This window comes from Leopardus geoffroyi, chromosome C3 (genome assembly GCF_018350155.1).
Source record: "Leopardus geoffroyi isolate Oge1 chromosome C3, O.geoffroyi_Oge1_pat1.0, whole genome shotgun sequence".
In the NCBI taxonomy this organism is placed as follows: domain Eukaryota; kingdom Metazoa; phylum Chordata; class Mammalia; order Carnivora; family Felidae; genus Leopardus; species Leopardus geoffroyi.
The window spans coordinates 44242583-44264294 of record NC_059338.1 but is presented as its reverse complement, the minus strand read 5'-3'; the positions used below and the strand labels follow the sequence as shown (position 1 = coordinate 44264294).

The window sequence follows — 21712 nt, the reverse complement described above, 5'->3', positions numbered from 1 at the left end:
GCATAGTGGATACCTGGTGTGGGTAAGTTAGATAGAAATGTTCCTACAGTTACTGATCCACTCCATGGAGAAGTTTTCACTTGTATTCCAGATTTCTGTGCACTAAAATAGAGTATCTGCTGCACAATGTAATTACCTGTTTTAGCTTGTATTTACCTGTAAACAAAAACATCACTTCATACTAATCCACAGCTGACCATATGTATTTCTTTTTTTTTTTTTCAACGTTTATTTATTTTTGGGACAGAGAGAGACAGAGCATGAATGGGGGAGGGGCAGAGAGAGAGGGAGACACAGAATCGGAAACAGGCTCCAGGCTCTGAGCCATCAGCCCAGAGCCTGACACGGGGCTCGAACTCATGGACCGTGAGATCGTGACCTGGCTGAAGTCGGACGCTTAACCGACTGCGCCACCCAGGCGCCCCGACCTATGTATTTCAAAACAAAACATAAAAAACTCCAGAGAGGATTCCATTTATTACGGACGAGTACCTGAGAACCAGTAGGCCAGGTGACAATAGGATTTTCTCCCTAAAAGAATATTCCTTAAGTTCACTGGCAATCAGTATTAAGTATTTACAAGAGAAGCACTGCATTGTAATAATTTTCAAAAGCCATGAAGAAGGAATTTAAACACCTACTTTACAGGACTTTATATTTAGTGAAACAGAAACTCAAAGCGTCCGTCTGAGAAACTCTGCTATTCTAAAAAAAGAAAGGTATTTAACTTGGCATTGTGCATCCTGGAAGGGAAGAGGAGGCTGCTTAAAATGAAACAATTTTATGGTTGGTTTCAGCTATGTTCCTGTTCTTGAAAGAAAGTTCATCAGAACGGGCAGGTCTTCTATTATTACTGTCCATACAAGGATGATGTCTTAAATTTTGAGAAAACAGCTCTGTGGTCTTTCTCCAAAGGTTAGGAAACATATCTCTTCCCAACACTCCCAGAGCCATGGTCTCCCAAAGAATATTCAAATGCCTATGAGTTCACAATTCAAGGACCTAGCTCTAAATTGCTGACCTAATGGTTTAAAACATAGCTCCTCTCCTCAATGAGCTCATACGAAGAAACAAAATACACATTAAAAAGATTCCAGAACAAAGTGGTATGCTCAAGTTATCAAAGAGTGGTACAACAAGTATCATCATCCTTCTAAAATGTTGAAATGAATTTATAGTGAAGGCAAATTCCTTCCAAAAGAAACTGGGATGATAAAGCCCAGAAGACAACATATTTTAGGCAAAGGGTGACAGCTAAGGACTCTCAGTAAATAGTGAGTTTGACCAAGGAGGGGGAGAAAAAAAAAAAAAGACTTCAAGGACACCACAACCTTTTAGAAGGCAAAAACCGCACTGAGGGGAACTCTACAGGCAAAAGCAATGATTGATAACCACTTATATAGTCACCTCAACATGAGTGATTCTTCAAGGATTCCTAGAGACACCAACTTATTACTGATTTAAAACAACTGAAGAAAAAAAAAAAAACTGAAGAGAAAGAAAAAAGCCCTGCTAAGTAGGTCAGTAGATAGGGAGATGCATAGAGTGTGGCAAGAGGAAGGACACAGTCATCATGGAACAAGATGAATAGCAGAATTAACTTCCAATTCAAAAAGTATCTCAAATGAAATGGCTTTAATGCAGCCAGGTACCTAACAGAACTGTGCATAAACAATGGAGATGAAACTGCATTTTTACACAAAACAATCAAAAATAAAAAATGAACTAACACCCATAGAGAAAAGAAATACTTTTCTCTTAAAATAGGTAATTTTTTTTGTTAGAATTCAACCACCCACTACTACTTTTTAAAAATATTTATGTAATACCATAGTTGTACTTCTAAATATTCTTACCATAATTTAATAACCCCTCCACTCAAATTAACTTAGAATAAACCTGTTAAAATTCATCCTTCTAAGGAAATAAAAGTTCTATTAAATGGACCTTATTCACTTACTTAAATAACAAATTTATCAAATGCCAACTATGTGCCAAATTTTTAGTCTTTAGTAATCTTATCATTATCTATAAAAAGTAGTATACTTTATATAATCAAATGTGATGCAAGTCCACAATCCTTCATCTCTGTGACTCTACATTCAAAAATCCTAACAGCAGGGCCACCTGGGTGGCTCAGTCGGGTAAGTGTCTTGATTTTGGCTCAGGTCATGATGTCACAGTTTCCTAAGTCTGAGCTGCACGTTGGGCTCTGCGCTGACAGCACAGAGCCTGCTTGAGATTCTCTCTCTCTCTCTCTCTCTCTCTCTCTCTCTCTCCCTCCCTCCCCTGCTCACACTCACTCTTTCTCAAAAATAAATAATAAATTAAAAACTTAAAAAAAAAAGCCTAACATAAGAGCATTTTTGTACCATCTGACAACAAAACACAAACTGAACTAGTGTGAGGCCATTATGGTCTTTAATCAGCCTAAAATGTGAGTACATTCCACGTAGAAACACTCATTTGACTAATTTGCTATGATTCCCCTAAGTCCAGCACCTAGCTCTAAGTTGCTGACCTAATTAATGGTTAAAACACAGTTCCTGCCCTCAATGAAGACATACTGAAGAAAAAGATAAATATACTTAAAAGGATTCCACAAAAAAAACAATGTTCAATTGACCAACGAGAGGTACAAACAATAGGCACAGTTTTAGCACTTCTGGAATTCTCATACCTAAAACACATCTGGATTTTAAAACAGCTTTGATTCACCCTTCACAGCTGAGTGTAAACATACATGCTCAGCACTGCCAAGTAAATCAAGACTTAAGGATCCTGCATGGGACATGCACCTCCAAGATGGATCTGATACAGAGCCCACCAGTTTAGGTAAACTCAACACCAACACGGTAAGATCTCAGTGCCAAGAGGGGACCATGAGAATGGAAACTGGTGATGACTCAGCAGAAAATGAATTCTGCAAATGTGGGGTATGAAAGCTGCATACTGAGAAGAGCAGAATGAGTGTGCACCTCCTTTATTCTCAGGTCTTCTCCTGAAGACCTAGAATATGAGGGTCCACAAAGGGCGCATCTGCCAGTTTTTCTAGACCCTCTGAACAAGGTGCTTCAGGGAGACCAAAATTTGAGAGAGAAAGGAGGCTGCAGTACTGGAGCTGGCAAGTACAACGCCCGAGTACAAGTGTGGCAGATACCAAAACCATAAGCAAAAATCAGTTCTCCCTCTCGGTCACCATCACAGACCTATGGTGGGGTATGAGGCTGCCCAACTGGACTACATTTTCCAGCCTCCACTGTGTGTATGAGGTGGCCAGGTAACTAAATGCCCTCCAATGACAGATGATACAACGATGTATGCCACTTTCGGGTCTCGGTCTTAAGAATTAGGCATTTGCTCTTCCGCAGAATCCTCCCATCTGGAACACAGAGATGCCCATCACCCAACTTCAACCACACCACACACACAAGGACAACACCCTAAGAGATGGCAGGTCATGAAGATGAAAGGACCCTGGGTCCCAGGATGTCTGTGGGATCACAGCCATCCTGCGGCCCACTTACCTCAGGACTACCACGTGAGAGAGAAACAAAACTTCAATCTTTTTAAACCTACTTTATTGTTGGGGCTCTTTGCTACTAGGCCTTAGTCTCTACCTAACAATGCTGATGAGGAAGCTACACCATATACTAGCCATCCCATTCTACCTGTCCATTTTCAAGAACCCTATATGAAAGGCAAACTCCATCTTGGGATAATCTGAAAAAAACTGCCCTTTCTCACCTTCATCTGCATCTTGTGGCCATACCCTCATAGAAATAGGAATTCATGCATTCGGCAAACTTTTGAGCCATCTACTACTATAAGAAAACTACTATATTATAGACTACGGATGTAAAAGTCAATGGAAAAAAGAAAGCCAGTGAAACCCTCAAGTCAGGTCCTCTGACTTTTCACCCAGAAAGTAAGATCTACGTCACCTTCTCTGCCCTGTCTCCAGCACTTTGTGGTGCCTTTTACACAACAGGCACTCGATAAATATTTGTTAGGTGAATGAATTAAGAAATCAATAAATGAGGGGCGCCTGGGTGGCTCAGTAGGTTAAGCATCCAACTCTTATTTTCAGCTCAGGTCATGATCTCATGGTTCGTGAGTTTGAGCCCTGTGTCAGGCTCTGCACTAATAGTAGGATTCTCTCTCTTTCTCCCTCTCTCCTGCCCTTCCCCCACTTGTGCATGCTCCCTCTCTCTCTCTCCCTCTCTCAAATAAACTGTTAAAAATTTATATAAAAAAGTAATCAATAGATGAGTCTTGTCCTCAATGAACTCAAATAGGGGAAACAGAAAACAGTATGGTACCTCTTACATCACGGGCATGCACAATGTTCACGGATTTCTAGAAATGTATGGATCTAACAACATAATGCATGTGCTGTGGAGGGGCAGGAGGAATTAGAAACCAGTACAATCTTCCTGAAGTTGTAATGTGCCATAAGTTCTAAAGGACAATTAGAAGGTAGCCAAAAAAAAAAAGATGGCATCAAGAAAAGATGTAGCGCCCATGCTGTGTGGATACATTGACTGTGGCTGGAACCAAGGGCAGAGTTTCAGTCACACAGAGAACAGAACCTGTATCCCTTGAATACTACTATTGCTTCCTCTAATTAAGCCCAAAACAAATTTTCTTCAGCTGCCACATCACCCAACTTGCCTAAGGTGAACTGCTGTCAACCCAGAGTTCCCCCTTCTTTAACTTTCAGATTTAATTTTCACTTTTTAATCTAAAACCAGGATTTACTTGACTCATTCTAAGTCCTCTATCACATAATCAAGGAATTTCAAAGGTTGGGAGGAATCAGAAAGGTCACTGGATAAATGCTCTGGGAAGTCACTTACCCTGATCAGCTATAATCAGATTCCGTTTGCAGTCCCACGGGATTTTTTTTTTTTTTCCCTTTTCTTCGTATGGCACTTTTTTTTTTCTCAGAGTGTATTTGTTGATATACACATTCTTGCTCTCCCACTAGACTACACGCTCTTCATGCAGAACCCACATTCTTCTTTATCTCATGCTCCTCCTGTGCTCAGTAATCAAAGGCTTGGCACAAAATCATTTTTTAACCCAACCCCATTAGCTCTGGCAGCCCCCGTCAGGTCCCATCTACCGTTTCTGGGTGCAGCCCATTGCTCCTTCCGGTAAAGATGAGTTGTTGCGCCTTCTTCCCAAGGACCCTCGGTCATCCCCACAGGCAGAGCCACCTTCCTGTCTTTAATGCCAATGCCATGTTACTTCTTTTTCACCTCCATTTCTAGATTAGGGCTTAATACTCCAAGCATTTAAAACAAATGGAACAAGTTCCAAATAAACCATCCCATTTGGAGGGTGCAGTGTGTATCTTAGAAACTGTCAGATGTTTCCTGGCAGATGTTTTAAGCCTGGAATCATCAATGGCCTTTCCAGTTCCATCTTTTGTTCCTCTGACAAGGTTACTGTGCTTCCTTGAGACTTCCTGTTTGAATAACCACACACTTGGGTGTTCAAACTCCCATGTGTTCATTATTCACCATAAAAGGGACCTGAGGAAGTAACCAGGCAGTTGAACACAAAATGATGTATGAACAAAAACAGCTGTGTGTTAGCAGGATGGACAAAAAGACAGCAGGGATCTAGGCACTGCTGTGAATTTCAAAAACAAGGTCTATTTAGTCAGGCATGGTTAAAAGGCTGCTGATTCAGAACATTAGTGACCCGTTTCATAATTTAAAATCACTAGAGATGTGAATAAGTCTGCTTTCAGTTACTACTTCCAGAGTCTCACCCCACCACCACCCTTCCCAACAATCTCCCTCATGGGAACAAAGTTGCCTCTCCTTTCTCTCACAGAAATGGCAATTCCAACTCAAAATATTTCATGAAAAAAAATTAATACCTATTTTATTCTCAAACCAACGAGCAGATTCCCCCTTCCCCAAGGGGCTTTCCTATAAAAACACAGGAAAGCACAGATACAGGTACACATAGGAAAACACAAAAAGCAGCACAGAAGGGGAACCTATGTGGCTCAGTCAGTTGAGCATCCGATTTTGGCTCAGGTCATGATCTCATATTTTGTGAGTTCGAGTCCCACATCGGGCTCTCTGCTGTCAGCGCAGAGCCCACTTCAGATCCTCGGTCTCCCTCTGTCTCTGTCCCTACCCTGCTCTCATGCTCTCTCAAAAATAAACAAACATTAAAAAAAAAAAAAAAAAAAGCAACACAGAAAACATGACTACATTCTCTAAACATCTGGAAAGTATGTCAATTTCCAGACTCGGTCCATCTTTTGGTACTCTGAATGCACCATCCAGATCTTGTGCCAGGATATAAGAGCTTTAAAGTGGACATAAGTTTAAAACCAAAACTTTATTAGAATGGTCATAAAACTGAATGACCCCAAATTCCTCCAGGAGTTGATGCTAACTTATTTCTTGGCATGTGGCAAAAATGCTGAAAACAGCAGTAAACAAACCAGCTTGAGCCTCTAAAGCAATCCTGATAAAGTAAACACATTTTATTACAGCTGTATTACAGATGTTCCCAGAAACTTTCAAAATCTACAGTAGAGATCTACGAATTTGGTCTTCAACAGACTTTATCTAAAATATTCACTAAAAATTCAAAACTATGTAGAGACACTCTAAAAGTTAATCCTAGACACTCAACCGTGCAGAACATGTCCCTTTTCCCATGAAAGGCAATCATATGACCAAAGCAATTAAACTACACAATTGCTCTTTTGGTTTCCAACTCCCCACTCCCCCTGCTTCCTCCAGCTCACTCCCCCCACCAATGCCCTTTCAGGATACTCATCTTTACCAGGTCCAGATTTGGCATTAAAAAAACAACAATCTAAAAACTCAGTGACACCAAAACAACAGAGGTCAGCAGTCCTATGAGAATAAGGTCCATCACAAGCAGGAGCCACTGGGGGAGGGGCCACGGCATTGACGTACAGGTGGACAGATAAACTGCTAAACCAAGGCAATTACACCCTAACATAAAAATCCAGATCTAGGGGCGCCTGGGTGGCGCAGTCGGTTAAGCGTCCGACTTCAGCCAGGTCACGATCTCGCGGTCCGTGAGTTCGAGCCCCGCGTCAGGCTCTGGGCTGATGGCTCAGAGCCTGGAGCCTGTTTCCGATTCTGTGTCTCCCTCTCTCTCTGCCCCTCCCCCCGTTCATGCTCTGTCTCTCTCTGTCCCAAAAATAAATAAACGTTGAAAAAAAAAAAAAATTAAAAAAAAAAAAAATGAGAAAAAAAAAAAAAAAAATCCAGATCTAGATCCAGTCATCTTACATTGCCAAATTACTCTTTATTCCTTAACAGTTTTTGATAATAAGACGATCTCAGATCTTGAGAACATCTGCACAGACCACTCTTCCCTCTAATCAGTATTTGTGCTGCCAGAACACAGAAATATCACTTCCTAATTCCGCTAATGAATAGAAAGCCCAATAAAAGTGGTTCAATTCATTTTCATCAAGATATCACTACCCCCTCTTCAAAAACTGTGAAGTTCTTCTCTTGGGAATAGGATCCTTTCATTCTCTTTGAAGAAAAGGGATGGAAAAGCTTTGAGAAAATACTTATGCTTCTGTATTTTGCCAACCGGCAGAAAGGGGCGTGGGTGCATTTTAAGCCCAACACTCAGCCCTCAAATGTAGCAATGGGTGCCCTCCCATCCAACCTCCCATAAGAAAGGGGCATGCACCTTTAAAAATCATTAATCACTAGGATATGATGATGTAACCACATGTATCACAGAAATACAGTGTGTACTGAGCAAGTCAGTAAAAAAGCAGAAAAGGTAAGACTATGATTCAGTAATACTAAAATGCAATCAGCCAACTCACATCTGTAAAGAAAAACCAATCCTAGAATCTTGAGTTCAAGAAATGGAGATAGTATGTAGTGGGAGAGAGGCACAAAGTACAAAATCTAAGTGGGAACTATGACCTCTTCTTCAGTTTTATTTAATTAATTAATTAGCATTTCTAAGAATCCCCTGATTGAACCTTAGCTCAGCATGCTCTGGAGAAACTAAGGAGATATAAATTGAATAAAGGATAGATACACAGATAAGATAGATGGATTCAATAGACAGTTACAGATTTACAAATTACCACATACAAAAAATCAAGGTGAAGGGCATCACTTTCTAAACCTGAATGATGAAAACACTGGCAGAGAAATCTCCTAGGATCATACTAGTCACGTATCAATCAACCAGTAAAAGATTAGTTATACCTATTTCGTTATCAAACTTGAACAACAAAAAAGTTACCATGTAAAAGTTAGAATGTGCTTGCAGCAGAATGGAAATGAAATCAAACCTGGAGATGGACCTAGCAGTCTTATCTTGAAGGATGTCAGATAAAGTAAGCAACCGAACTAAACTCGGCAGTTCTCAACAACCAGAAGAGTCGTGGATAAGGCAGAAAGGAGATAAGGTGGCACTCCCCTGACCACCCTTCAAGAAATGGAGTATGTGGTACACTTTTCCTATCAGTACACACTGACAAAACCCAGGATCTCATTCCGAAATTCAATAAATTCCTTAGAAATTCCTAGAAGCATTAACAGCTAAATTATAAAGCTAGTGTAAGTACCCCAAACCTAAAATTCTTCCATTGCCAATAATGCCCTGTTCTTTACAAACAAGTGCAAAGCCCTTTTTAAAAGCAGCCATCCAGGGGCACCTGGGTGGCTGTTGGTTGAGCGTCAACTTCGGCTCAGGTCATGATCTCACAGTTTGTGAGTTTGAGCCCCATGTCAGGCTCACTGCTATCAGTGCAGAGCCTGCTTTGGATCCTCTGTCCCCCCCTTTCTATGCCCCTTCCCCCCTCGTGCTCTCTCCTTCTCAAAAATAAACAAATGTTTAGGATAAATAAATACAAAATAAAAGTAGCCACCCAAACAAACAGCTCCTCAAGCAGAGGCCTCTCAGGGAAACCTTTGGTTTGGTATACTCTCATTTCACTCCCAGTTAAAGGTCTGTCTTTAGTTCTCTATCACTCATCGGGTCTAACATGGTAGAACAGTAAGAGCATAACCTATCCACCACAAGTCTAGATCCCAACCTAAACTCAGCATGTCACTAGTGACCTCAGAGAAGTCACTAGTCATCTTATGTGATTATTCCATAGAGGGTAACAACTGTTCTCAATTATTTTGAGTATTCAAAAAGGTATGAGGGAGCACTCAATGAAAGGTAACTTGCTTTCTTTTGTCATCCAGTTTTCAGGATCCTTGTCTCCTCAAAACCCATCATACATGTCTCCACTACTCCATGAAAAGCACATAATTCCTTCACCATTATCTGCTTACTTTTAGATCTTTATTTAAACAACTCACCCTTCCTGGAAAGCCCTCCAATTCCCATCCACTACTTTTCTCCAAGACCCAAGAAGCTCTTCCCGGCTAACTTCAATCTACACTCTTCAAAGTGCTCTGCAAGTATTCCTTCATGTGAAAAACTTTCAACTGAATTATTTTTACTATGCTTATATTCCCCCATTGATTTCCTGGGCGTGAATGTCTTTGTCTCCTCTCCTCAAACACATTACAAATTACCTGAAGATAACATGTGTCAACATCTATTGTTACCCACACATCCCATATTACAACAGCCATAAATGAAGAATTTTCTCACCGGGGTCACCTTATTTACTGTGGACCTCTGTCCTCTAATTAGAATTACAATCTACTAAGTTCATCCCAATTTGAGTAGCTAGCTCTTTTCACTTAGTTGGAAATACTTCACAAAACTTCATAAATCTCTAAAAAAAGCCACACAATTCAAGCTTCGGACTTATTCTAAAAGACTCAGTGAGAGGGGGCGGCTGGGTGGCTTAGTCAGTTAAGTGTCCAACTTGGGCTCAGGTCATAATTTTGCCGCTCGTGAGTTTGAGCCCCACATCAGGCTCTGCACTGACAGTGCAGAGTCTGCTTGGGATTCTCTCTCTCCCTCTCTCTCTGCCCCTCTCTCTCAAATAAATAAATAAACTTAAAAAAAATAAAATAAAAGGCTCAATGAGAGGAAGCCACTACTCAAAACATGTCAAAGGAAAGAAGATGGGGTCTTTACATTTCGTTGTAAGTAATTTATGGAACATTTAGATTTCCCCCACAGAAATTAAATAGTAAGTTCTATAAAAACCAGACATTGTAACCGAAGCACAAGCCATGCAGACATTCTTAGAGGAATCTCTAAGCCTGCAAGCAAAAGCCACAAACTTCTGATTTTACCACTTCAAGCCACAAAAGCATCACCCAAAACCACTACCTGCTTAAACGTATGTGAGAGGAGCAAAGACAGCTCTTCTGCACCCTTCCCCACACTCCGCGTCCTGAGACCTTCCATGAAGCTCACCTGAATGCTTTCCGGAAAGCATTCCGCAGCCACCTCAATTAAAACCATCTATCCACTCACCCAACAAGTATCTGTTAACACCTACCAAGGCCAACAACTGCTGGTAGAGAACAGAAAGACAGTAAGAGAAACAGATCTTAGATGATTAAGCCTCAGATTCTGTGCTCTACTATTTGAAGCCAAAATCATATCAGAAACAAACAAAACCATCTGTATTTTATTTTGTACAACTGACTGGAAAGTTTAACTTTTTTTTAGTCTGAGGGATAATTTCACACAATAAAGTGCACAAATATCAAATGCATGGCTCTGGATTTGCACATATGTATTCTACACCTATGTAACCTCCACCCAATGCAAGATACAGAACATAAAGTCAGAACTATAAAGGAGGAAAAGGACTGGTCATTAACCACATCCCTGAAAACACGGACAGGCTCCCCTGTGGTCACTGTCGTGCACAATCACTTTGGTTAACAGAAACCTCCACACACTCTGTGGTTTATTATCCCAAAACAAAATTTATGGAATCTCGAACTCTATATGAGACCATTTGTATACTCTATCTCAAGAATTTTTTTTTTTTTTTTAATGTGAAGGAGACTGATTCTGGATTAATATTTCCAAGAACTTTCAAAACAAAAAGATAAAATAACAAAAATCCAAAGAAGGCGGTATTAACAAAAATTCAATGTTTCCTTCAGTGTAACAGGAAGCAGCCACACAGTTGGGAACAGAGTAAAAGAAGGGAGCCCAGGGAATAGAACTCCTAAAGTTTTAGAAGAAATCATGTAAATCCCCTAATTCATCTCCCAGCCTTGCCACAAGGTTCTCCTCCCACAAGAGATCTGAGAGCCCCATTGTCTAAGAAAGAGATAAGTCTGCTTTATTTTAATTCATGAATATGTAGCTTCATAGGGCACCAGGCTGACTGGGCCTGGTTATTTTAGGATGGCCCCCTGGAAGAGCCCATGGAAAGAAAAGCAGATGTACTTAATTAGTGTCTCCAAAGTCTGGCACAATACTCTAAAACCCCAGAGACATTTCTATAAATGAGTTTTCTGGTAACCCCTTTTAGTAAGCTATCAATTTTATTGCACAACACCTAACGTACAAACATCTAACTTTATCATTTTACAAGAAAGGAGATGCTTGCAGACCCTAGCAAGGCCCTCTGACAAATCTAAGAACAAGCAGCTTAGGCACGGTGACAGAACCAGCACACAGTCATCTTGGAACTTTACCCTTGGAAACCGACAATTTAAGAGAAGGGACAGATTAATCCCTTAGCTTTAAAAATCTTCTGGGGAGGGGTGGGGGGAGGAAGCCAAGATGGCAGAACAGCATGGAAGTTTTGTGTGTGTCTTGTGTCCAGGAAATACAGCCAGACCAACGCCAAACCATCCTGCACACCTAGAAAACTGATCTGAGGATTAACACAACAATCTTCACAACCACAGAATTCAACAGGAATTCACCCCAAAAGAAAGAGCAGGAAGAAATGACAGCCAGGGATTTAACCAACACACATACAAGCAAGATGTCTAAACCAGAATTTAGAATCACGATAATAAGAATACTAGCTGGAGTCGAAAATAGATTAGAATCCCTTTCTGAGGAGATAAAAGAAGTAAAAACTAGTCAGGACGAAATAAAAAATGCTATAACTGAGCTGCAGTCACGGGTGGACGCTGCGGCGGCAAGGATGGATGAGGCAAAACAGAATCAGCAATACAGAGGACAAACTTATGGAGAATAATGAAGCAAAAAAAAAAAAAAAAAGAGGGAGACTAAGGCAAAAGAGCACGATTTAACAATTAGAGAAATCAGGGGTGCCTGGGTGGCTCGGTCGGTTAAGCGTCCAACTTCGGCTCAGGTCATGATCTCGCAGTCCGTGAGTTTGAGCCCCGCGTCGGGGTCTGTGCTGACAGCTCAGAGCCTGGAGCCTGTTTCAGATTCTGTGTCTCCCTCTCTCTCTGCCCCTCCCCCGTTCATGCTCTGTCTCTCTCTGTCTCAAAAATAAATAAACGTTAAAAAAAAATTTTTTTTTAAAGAATTAGAGAAATCAGTGACTCATTAAAAAGGAACAACATCAGAATCATAGAGGTCCCAGAAAAGGAACGGAGAGAAATAGGGGTGGAAGGGTTATGTGAGCAAATCATAGCGGAAAACTTTCCTAACCTGGGAAAGACACAGACATTAAAATCCAGGGCACAGAGGACCCCCATTAGATTCAACAAAAACCGACCATCAACAAGGCATATCAGAGTCAAATTCACAAAATACTCAGGCAAGGAGAGAATCATGAGAGCAGCAAGGGGAAGAAAGTCCTTAAGCTAAAAATCTTCTCGGGAATTTTGAACAGTAAAAACAAACAGACAGCTCTGCTCTAAGCTCTGACACTTTTCTCTGAAACTCAAACAGAACAGCGGCAGAGCTGTCAACTAAGTACAGCTGGAGACCAGGAGCCAGTAGAGAAGCATCTGCTGGGTCTGCGCTTGTTAACTCCAGACAAGTGACCATGTTCATCTGCCCAACGACTATAACGTGGTTCTTCACTTTCCTGCAGGCATTTCAGGATGTCTGTCCTCCAACTGTACCCCAATGAATTAGAGAAACTAAAAATGATGCCATACACAACAAGTAAACAAGATATTTCATTGTAACTTTTCCCCACAACTGCCCTTTACGATATCTTTTTTTTTAACGTTTATTTTTGAGACACAGAGAGACAGAGCATGAACGGGGGAGGGTCAGAGAGAGGGAGACACAGAATCTGAAACAGGCTCCAGGCTCCGAGCTGTCAGCACAGAGCCCAATGCGGGGCTCAAACTCATGGACGAGATCATGACCCGAGCCGAAGTCGGACGCTTAACCGAATGAGCCACCCAGTCGCCCCAACTCTTTAAGGTATCTTAACAATAGACATGTGAGTACATGTTTTAAAGTAAAATGTGTAGGACCATTTCTAAAGAAAACACAATATTAATGTTAAAATTTCAGAAATATATATTCACATGTAAGATTCAAATCTGAAAAGATAGCATATTCATATAAGTATACACCTATTTATCTAGATGATTTCAAATCATATAAAAGTCTAATTTTTACTGAAAACAAGACAATCCTAGATCTTTCAACTCCTTGTTAGTTCCACACCTAACTTTGTACATCTTGTAAAGCTATAGAAATAAAAGAACCATGTACCACATTTAATATTAGCTATTATAGTGGCATACATCTCAAGAAAATAGATGACCCTAATAAAAATACACACAAACTCCAACATATTGCTGAGAAGAATTTAAATTAATGTACAGTGTTTTGGGACTTCTTATAATTCAGACATTCATTTATTCACTAACTTACATACATTTACAGAACACTACACCAGGCATGTTGCTAAGCACTGGAGATACAAAAATTCCAGCCTCCATCAAAATGGTAAGTGAATGCTCTCTGTGCATGCACCTTTTTGCTTAGAACTTATTATTAAACACAGAATGCATAGATCTAGGGCAGAAGTCACAAAACGTGTGCTGTAGAGGCCCACATAGGAAATATTTTAGATTTTGAGGGACTAGACATACAGTATCTGCTGCAATTACTCAACTCTGCCTTTACAGCATAAAAGCAGGCATAGACAATAGGTTAATAAATGAATTCACTGGGGGACCTGGATGGCTCAATCAGTTGAGTGTCCAACTTCAGCTCAGGTCATGATCTTGATGTTTGAGCCTCACATCAGGCTCACCGCTCTCAGCGCAGAGCCTGTTTTGGATCCTCTGTCCCCCCTCTCTCTACCCCTCCCCAACTTGCACTTTCTCAAAAATAAATAAAACATTTAAAAAGAAATGAAATTCACTGTGTTCCAACAGAACTTTATAGATACCAAAATTTGAATTTCATGATTTTTACATGTCACAAAATTTCATTCTTCTTTTGATTTTTGAATGAAAAAATGTAAAAACATTTGCCTGGTACCTACAAAGACAGGAGGCAATCCTGGGCTGGATTTGGCCAGAATGCTATAATTTGCCAATATCCCAGTCTAGAGATACAGGTCTCCACATCCGAGCTACAAGTTCCATGAGGTCAGGGCAATGTCCTATGAATCACTGTACATCCAGAAATTTGTATGGTACTGAGGAATGACAAGCAATTAACAAATGTTAGTTACACTGAAATGAATTAAAAGACTAAGTCCCTGACCCTGCCTTCAAAGACTTCATGGTCAAGAAGTGGTAACAGGCAAATCAAGAAACATATAATACCACGTGATAAGTGCTACAGTAGATACCACAGGGTGGTGTGAGCACCACACCTAATCCTTGCCTGAGAGAAGGAGGGAAAGGGTAAAAAGACAGAGAAACTAGGGAAGAATTCCTGTAGGTGGTGATACCTAGCAGAGGAGTTCCAAACCAAAGCATGTAAATGACAAAACATAAGCCTAGAGGTTAAAAAAAACAGCCCAGATCCTAAAGTATCTTGTATGCTATGCCAAGGAGTCCGGACTTTCTCCTAAAAGTTTGAGGAACCACTGAAGAATTTTAGCTGGGAAATGACATCATCAGATTTGCATTTCAGAACCATCACCCAGTCCAAAGTGTGGCTGTCTGAATAGAAGAGGCAAAATGGGCAGACAGACCACCAATTAGTTAGAAAGCTACTGGAGTAATCCAGGTGAAATTCAATGGAAAGCTACAATAAGGTAGAGATAAAGGTGAGGAGTCAAGAGACACAGTGGCTGGATATAGGAGGTAAGAGCACAATCTTGGACAGATTATAGTAAGGATGGGTGGGAAAGAAAGGGGTGGGGTTATAGTTGCCCAGAACTGACCTGCCTCCAGCAGTGGATCCTATCTGCTCTTCAAACGAAGTAATTTTACTGATGAAAGCCTATCAAGCCTGGTTATCTTTTATGGGAGACTTGGCAAAAGACTGGGTCAAGAGCCTCAGGGTTAAACAGTAGTGTGTTCATTGAGATCCAACTTTGAGTTGGGTAACACAATGAGGAATGAATGTAGTTTTGGACATGGTCTCTGGACATCCCAAACTGACCATGTCCAACAAGTCTTCAGGACTGGAGAAAGAGCTGGGCTAGAGATACAAGTTTAGAATTGGTATTTGCAAACAGTAAAGAAAGCCTTGAGATTAAGAGGAATTCACTCAAGGAGAGTGAGTCGCATGGGGAAAAAAAAGGCGGGGGGGGGGGGTAGAATCCAAAAATATAAGTGAAAAAGAATAGAGTGAAAAGGAGGAAAACCAAAGGAGTCTGGTATTTCTGAATCACTGTGTACATGAACTTGTATTTTAAAGCTGGCCTGGAATAAAGTAGTCCTTCTTTGGAGAGATCTGTTAGAGAAGCTAAGAGCTACAGGGCCTAGTGCATTAGACTAAAGAGTCAAAAACCTACCCCTCCACCATGACTTTTGGCAAATCATAACCTCAGAATCCTCATCTTTGCCCTCACTGAGTTGTGGAAATCTAATCAATGACAAAATAAACTGGAGGTTTCATAAACTGTAAACTATTATAAAGGCACTCTTGACTTACTATTGTCATTACAACAGAATGCAAAAATTCCATCTAATAGAGTGTAAACTTCTGAAAAATGGGACCTTCAATCTTATACACCTTTTCTATCAGGTACTATGCTATGTATTTAGTAGGTATTTAAAAAATGTTTGCAGACTATTTGGCAGTAACATGAGAACATATGCACGGGGGGGGGGGGGGGGAGCACATAGCAGAAGGCATATCCAACTTCCTAAAAGGATTTAGAATTGAAATAGTCAAACCAACCCTCCCACAAATGTGATCAAACACAAAATAATGGGGGGGGGGGGGTGCTTATAGTTCCAACTTCTCTCCTAAAGTGTAAATGGTTTCTCTGAATGCTTTAGAAACCTGGAGAAGATTATACACAGAAAAAGCAGTGAATTGTAGAAAAGGAAAAGAGCCAACAGCAACTTTATAAAACCGTGTTCAACAACCACTGGCCATTAAAGAAGAGCTCCCTAACTTGTCAAGTTGAAACCTGCAAAATGTAAATCAGGCCTTTGTGAGACAAACTAAAATAGTGTCCCCTCAGGGTACGCAAATACCACAGTGAAGTCACCAGAGTGAACTATTCCCTGACACAGTTAGAACCTACCTGGCAAAGACTGTCCTGGGGGGGGGAAAAAACAAAAACAAAAACAAAAACAGCTGTTTAATTTTAAATGTACACTGAAAGAATGAAACAGAATAAAATGTAATATCCTTATATATCAATTATTCTGACATAGACACACATAGACACATAGCTAATATTTAGCTAAATATTAGCTAAAAAGTATCATTTAATCACTGTTTGGTCCTAAAGCTTAGAGGAGGTTGGAAACAAATCTGGTCTTGGTGTAAATTTTAGGAGTTCTATAAACTTTGATTGAGTTGGTTTATAGGCACTCTCTTCCTTAATCTAATTGTTTTCAGAAAGGGGGAAAGCTACCTTCCTCCGAAATTAAGACCCAGCCTGCCAAGTTTCCATCCGCAATGACTATCAAGTTAATTAAAAAGGCTGTTTAATATAAGGCAAATCCTCAGCTACAATCTTACTATCGATTATCCCACTGATACTAATAAAACTTACTATAACTTATAAAACACAAAAGCAAAACTTTTGAGTAGCAGTCAAATAACCCATACAGAAAGTTAGGAAAGAAGATCCAGAAGTTGAATGCAAAATAAGAATTCTTTTTAGAAAAGGGTGCCTGGCTGAGCTTTCTCTCCACAACAGGCAGAAAATGCAATTCTTGTTCCCACAGCAACTTTATGTGATTATATCTGAGGACACTTTGCACCCTGGATTACTGTATATGGTGCTTAAGACATGGCTGCTTTCAGAATCAACACTGATTTTCCTGGCTTTTGTACTAGTGTTGATAATGGTACACTGATCTAATTGGTCCTTGCTATCAGTTAGAATATGCCTTACCCCCCCCCACACACACACACACACAATGGTAGCAGTTAAAAGGATAACATATAATTTTACAGATACATGTGTATGCATGAAAAGTTTCTGGAAGGCTACATGAGAAACTGACTGGTGGTCTCCTACAACTTAGCAGTTGAAGAGGAAGAGACTCACTAGTCATTATCCTTAACTGTTTCAATTCACCATGTCATGTTTTATTTTTACAAGAAAAAAAATGACTTATGATTAATGCCAAAACATGTATGTTTCTCATAACGACTTAAGTGCAATCTGACTCTGCTTATTTTAAAGTTTACTGTGTTTAAGTTCAACATCAAAAAGGAAGAGAGCAAAGTGCTGGCTAGCCCTGCATCTTTCACCCTGCTCACTTCGAGTTTCACAGGCTCTGTAAAGGCAAAGCACAATATGCATCACTTGCTTAAGGGTATGTGAAATTTGAACTGGATGGGAGATTTAATAGATGCACAAACAGTCATGGTACTTGAATTCATGGGAAACAGCTAGCTAGAGCCCATGGAGTAACTAAAGTTAGGGACTGAATATGCTGACCATGAAAACACACAATGATACATAAAGCCCCTTCTATAAATTATAGACCATAACCTGCATGTGTACATATATCCTTGTCATTAAAAAAGGAGCAGGGAAAAGGGGACGGGCTGGGGGGCAGGGAGGAGAAAGAGAGAGAAAGAGAGAGAGAGAGATTGAGACATCAACCCCACTACACAAGTCTCCCTTCTTTTCCACCTTTTCCATCACACACAATTTCCTCCAGGACATCATTTCTGATCCAAGAAAAAGTACAATAAGTTCTACTCAAATTTTTAGAAATTGTCTACCTAAAAAGTTTCAAGTAAATGTTTTTACAGTTAATCGCACTATTCATATGGAAAGTATTTTAAATAACTTTATTTGAACCCTTGGTTTTATGACCTTCACTTACCACGAATTATTACCAAAAGCTGAAGACTTTTTCGGCAAAAACAAGTCCAAGCATAAAACATTTTTAGAGTACAAAGTCATGTAAGAGTCCTAACTAGGTGACCTCTAAGATTTCTTTTGACCTTTGAATCACCATGACTCAAAATTAATATATCTGCTCCCCAACAGTAACAACCTACTGTTACTGTCCTACCCACCAGTTACCTTTGTAACAAAGAAGTAATCTTTGGGTAATTTACCCACCTCTGCAATCACCTGAAATAACCTTGTGCTACATAGTACCCACAGCAGAAAACTCAGAAAGCCAAGACTGACAGCCCAACTTTAACCTACATAACAGATTCTTATTCAGAAATTTTCAATTGAATCTCAGGCACTTTGAAACATCAAGCAAATGCTTTTGCTTTGAAATTATACTATTTAAAAATAGTTAAATAAGACTTTGTAGGCATTCAAAATACAACACAGAAATTTTAATAAGTTAAAATTTCAACAAAAATAATTTGGATACAGGGGCACCTGGGGGGCTCAGTCAGTCAGTTAAGTGTCCAACTCTTGCTTTTGGCTCAGGTCATGATCTCATGGTTCTGGGGTATGAGCCTCGCATCAGGCTCCGTGCTGTCAGCCTGATTGGGATTCTTTCTTCTTTCTCTCCCTCTCTGTGCCCCTCCTCCCCCCCTCAAAATAAATAAACTTAAAAATAATAAAAATAATTTTGGTCAAATTACATTTGCTTAAAAATATACAGTACATAAGAGAATATAGCTGTCTAAAGAGTCAGCATCCCCACAAAGTTTTAGAAGTTCCTAGGGCTCTTGCTGTGTCCTGGAAAGGCACCTGTTCCAAGACGCTGCTGGTTCTATGCATTTCCAATACCTTTAAAACACTGAAGCACAGTTTGCTTCTTCCATCTCTGAAAACAGGTGCCTCAGAGTTTCACTTTATGAACTCATTTTCCCAAAGTTCATCTTCCTAGTAACTTGTCTAGAAATAAAATAGTGCTAAACACTCCTTTTCTAAAACTTACTCCACACACAGTAGTTTGACTACTTTTCAAAGCACTTTTTGTAAGTTATATTCTTCCTCTGGAATCTTGCCACTTATGTAAAGTTTAATGTGCCAGAGAGCAGTGGAAAGAAAAATGCAAAACCATGACCAAAAGAAGTATTTGGGCCCTATGTTCTCCTACCAGAGGCCAGTAAAATCAATTCTTTCACTGCAATAGGGACTGAAGCTCTGCAAATCAGGTGCCAGTTTCTCACACATATTTTACTGTTAAACACAATAATGAATTATTCTGCTTATTTCTCTATTTCAGTGAAGAAAAACTTATTAGGATCAAAAATGATTTTGATACCTTAGGATAAACATGTCCATTTTTATCCACTACTGAGCAATACAGTTTTCTATACATCCTTTTCCTGATTTCCAAAAGGTTTCTACACTTGTTTTGAATCAAAGTAAAAGGAAATCCAGTAAAGAGAGCCTTTTTACCCAGGGACCAAACTGTGGCCAGAAATTACAGTGAGTGCACACTTTCTTTTGTTTTCTCTGTACCAGGATTAGCAGTTTCTCTGTACCACAGCTCTGTGGTCCTTAATTAAAGCTGAACAACTCTGAAGAACAATAACCTTAAAAGTGAATTTATATTTTAATTACGCGTAGGCCATACCGGTAGTAAAGACATTTGCTTCCCTCAAATTCCCTGCACTAGAGACCCTTTCCTCTCCAGCTTATTCAATAGAGCAAACAGCAATCACGCTCAAACCCAGGGAGAGGGGCATTTAAACAAGATAAAAGTGCTTAAGGTGACCTTCCTATCTCTGACCCAAGAATGCGCTGTGATGGCCCCGCTAGGAGGGAGAAAAGCGAGAATAGGGTTTTCTGATAAACGCTTCAAAAAAAAAGAGGGACAAAACAGCCCAAACGGCGAATCACTAAGCGAGCGAGAATCCGGTTAAGTTCGAAAGAGTAGAAAAGCAAACAGAGATGCTAGAGCGAAGCATCTTGGCCCTCGCGGAATGTTAAGTGCTAGATCCAGTTTAGAAGTTGGAGGAGGGAATACGTGTGGCCCATGCTGGGACGCACAGAGCCAGCCCGCAGCTGTCTGAGCCCCGCAGGCTGGGCCACGGGGTGGAGGTGACCGGGCGGCTGCGCTGCTGGCGAGCAGTAATAGGAACAGGGCTGTCACCGCTTACCCAGGTGCAGCGTGAGGTTGATGGAGTTGGGGTACTGCACCCCGGCCAGCATGGTCTGGCTTTGCCACCAGGTGGTGTCGGCCTGGTTGTTGTAGTCGGTCAGGAAGGCTGCCCCGTGCTGCAAGTGGGGCTGCCCGGCGTCGCACAGGTGACAGGACTTGGTGACCCCGGTCACCCCGGTCTGCACACAGTACTCCTCGGGCGGAGCCCCGCACGTGTTGGTGGCCACCACGGTCACGTTGAAGGCGGCGTTGACGAACTCGGGCATGCAGCGCTGCGACCGCCCGCCCTCGTCCGTGCACTCGTCCATGGCTGCCCGGGCACAGCCGGCCGCGGCGGCCGCCAGCACCGCCAACACCGGCCAGAGCCGCCCCCGGGGCCGCAGCGCCGGCGCGGCCCGCTCGCCGCCCCTCATCCCGCCGCCCGCGCGCTGGGCCACGGCGAACGCAAGGGCGCGGGCGCGTTCCTCTCGCCCAGCGGCGTCCCCAGGAGGCCGCTCCGCGGGCTGAGCCTCGGGGCCCAGGGGCCGGACTCGCGCGCCGGGCGGTGGCGGCGGCTCGTACCGGAGAGACGGGCCAGTGGGCGCCGCTGGCGAGGACCGCGCGGCTCGCCGACCACTGCCCCGCGCGCCGCCTCCGCGCCTCCCTCACCCACCCGGGACACTGCCCGCACTCGGCGCCGACCCCCGACTTCCGAGCGCGGGCCCGAGCGCGCGCCCCCGAGGAGGAAGGAGCAGGGGGTGGGGTCGGCAGGGTGGGGTGGGGTCTGGCGGAGGAGAAAGCCCAGCCCCGGCCTCCTCCCAACAGCTCCCGCGGCCCCCGTAGCTGCTCCCCCGCCCTCCGCGCTCCGTGCGCTGAGCGTCCGCCCGGGCGACTCGCGGCGGCGGCGGGGGCGGCGGCATCTCGCGCTCGGGCCCGCGGCGCGCGATCGCGGGGGAGGGGCCTTGAGGGGCGCGAGGGGTGGGCGGGGAGCTAGGGAGTGCGGGAGGGGGGCAGCGGGGGAGGGGGGGCGGCGGGGCGGTGCATGCCGGGAGGGAAGGGGAGGCCAAGGAGAGCCAGCGCCCTGTGGGAGTTGGGCGCCGGGGTCCCCTGGCTCCGTGTCCCCGAAGACTCCGGTTGGGGAAGGGGCAACGGAGGGAGTCTTAAAGGGGCGACGGTGGGTCGGTGAGGTCACTCGGAATCGGCCTTTGGGGCCCGCGCCAACCCGGGCCGCGACA

General features: G+C 42.3%; 1 protein-coding gene across 1 annotated transcript in view; it reads right to left on the bottom strand.

Moving 5' to 3' along the window:
- Nucleotides 1-21351, bottom strand: part of LAMC1 (laminin subunit gamma 1) — a 129261-nt gene extending 107910 nt beyond the window's left edge. The window contains exon 1 of the mRNA XM_045452623.1: nucleotides 20497-21351. Coding sequence (XP_045308579.1) covers nucleotides 20497-20911 — 415 coding nt within the window. The 5' untranslated portion in view covers nucleotides 20912-21351. The remainder of the gene's footprint in view (nucleotides 1-20496) is intronic.
- Nucleotides 21352-21712: the final 361 nt, after the last annotated feature.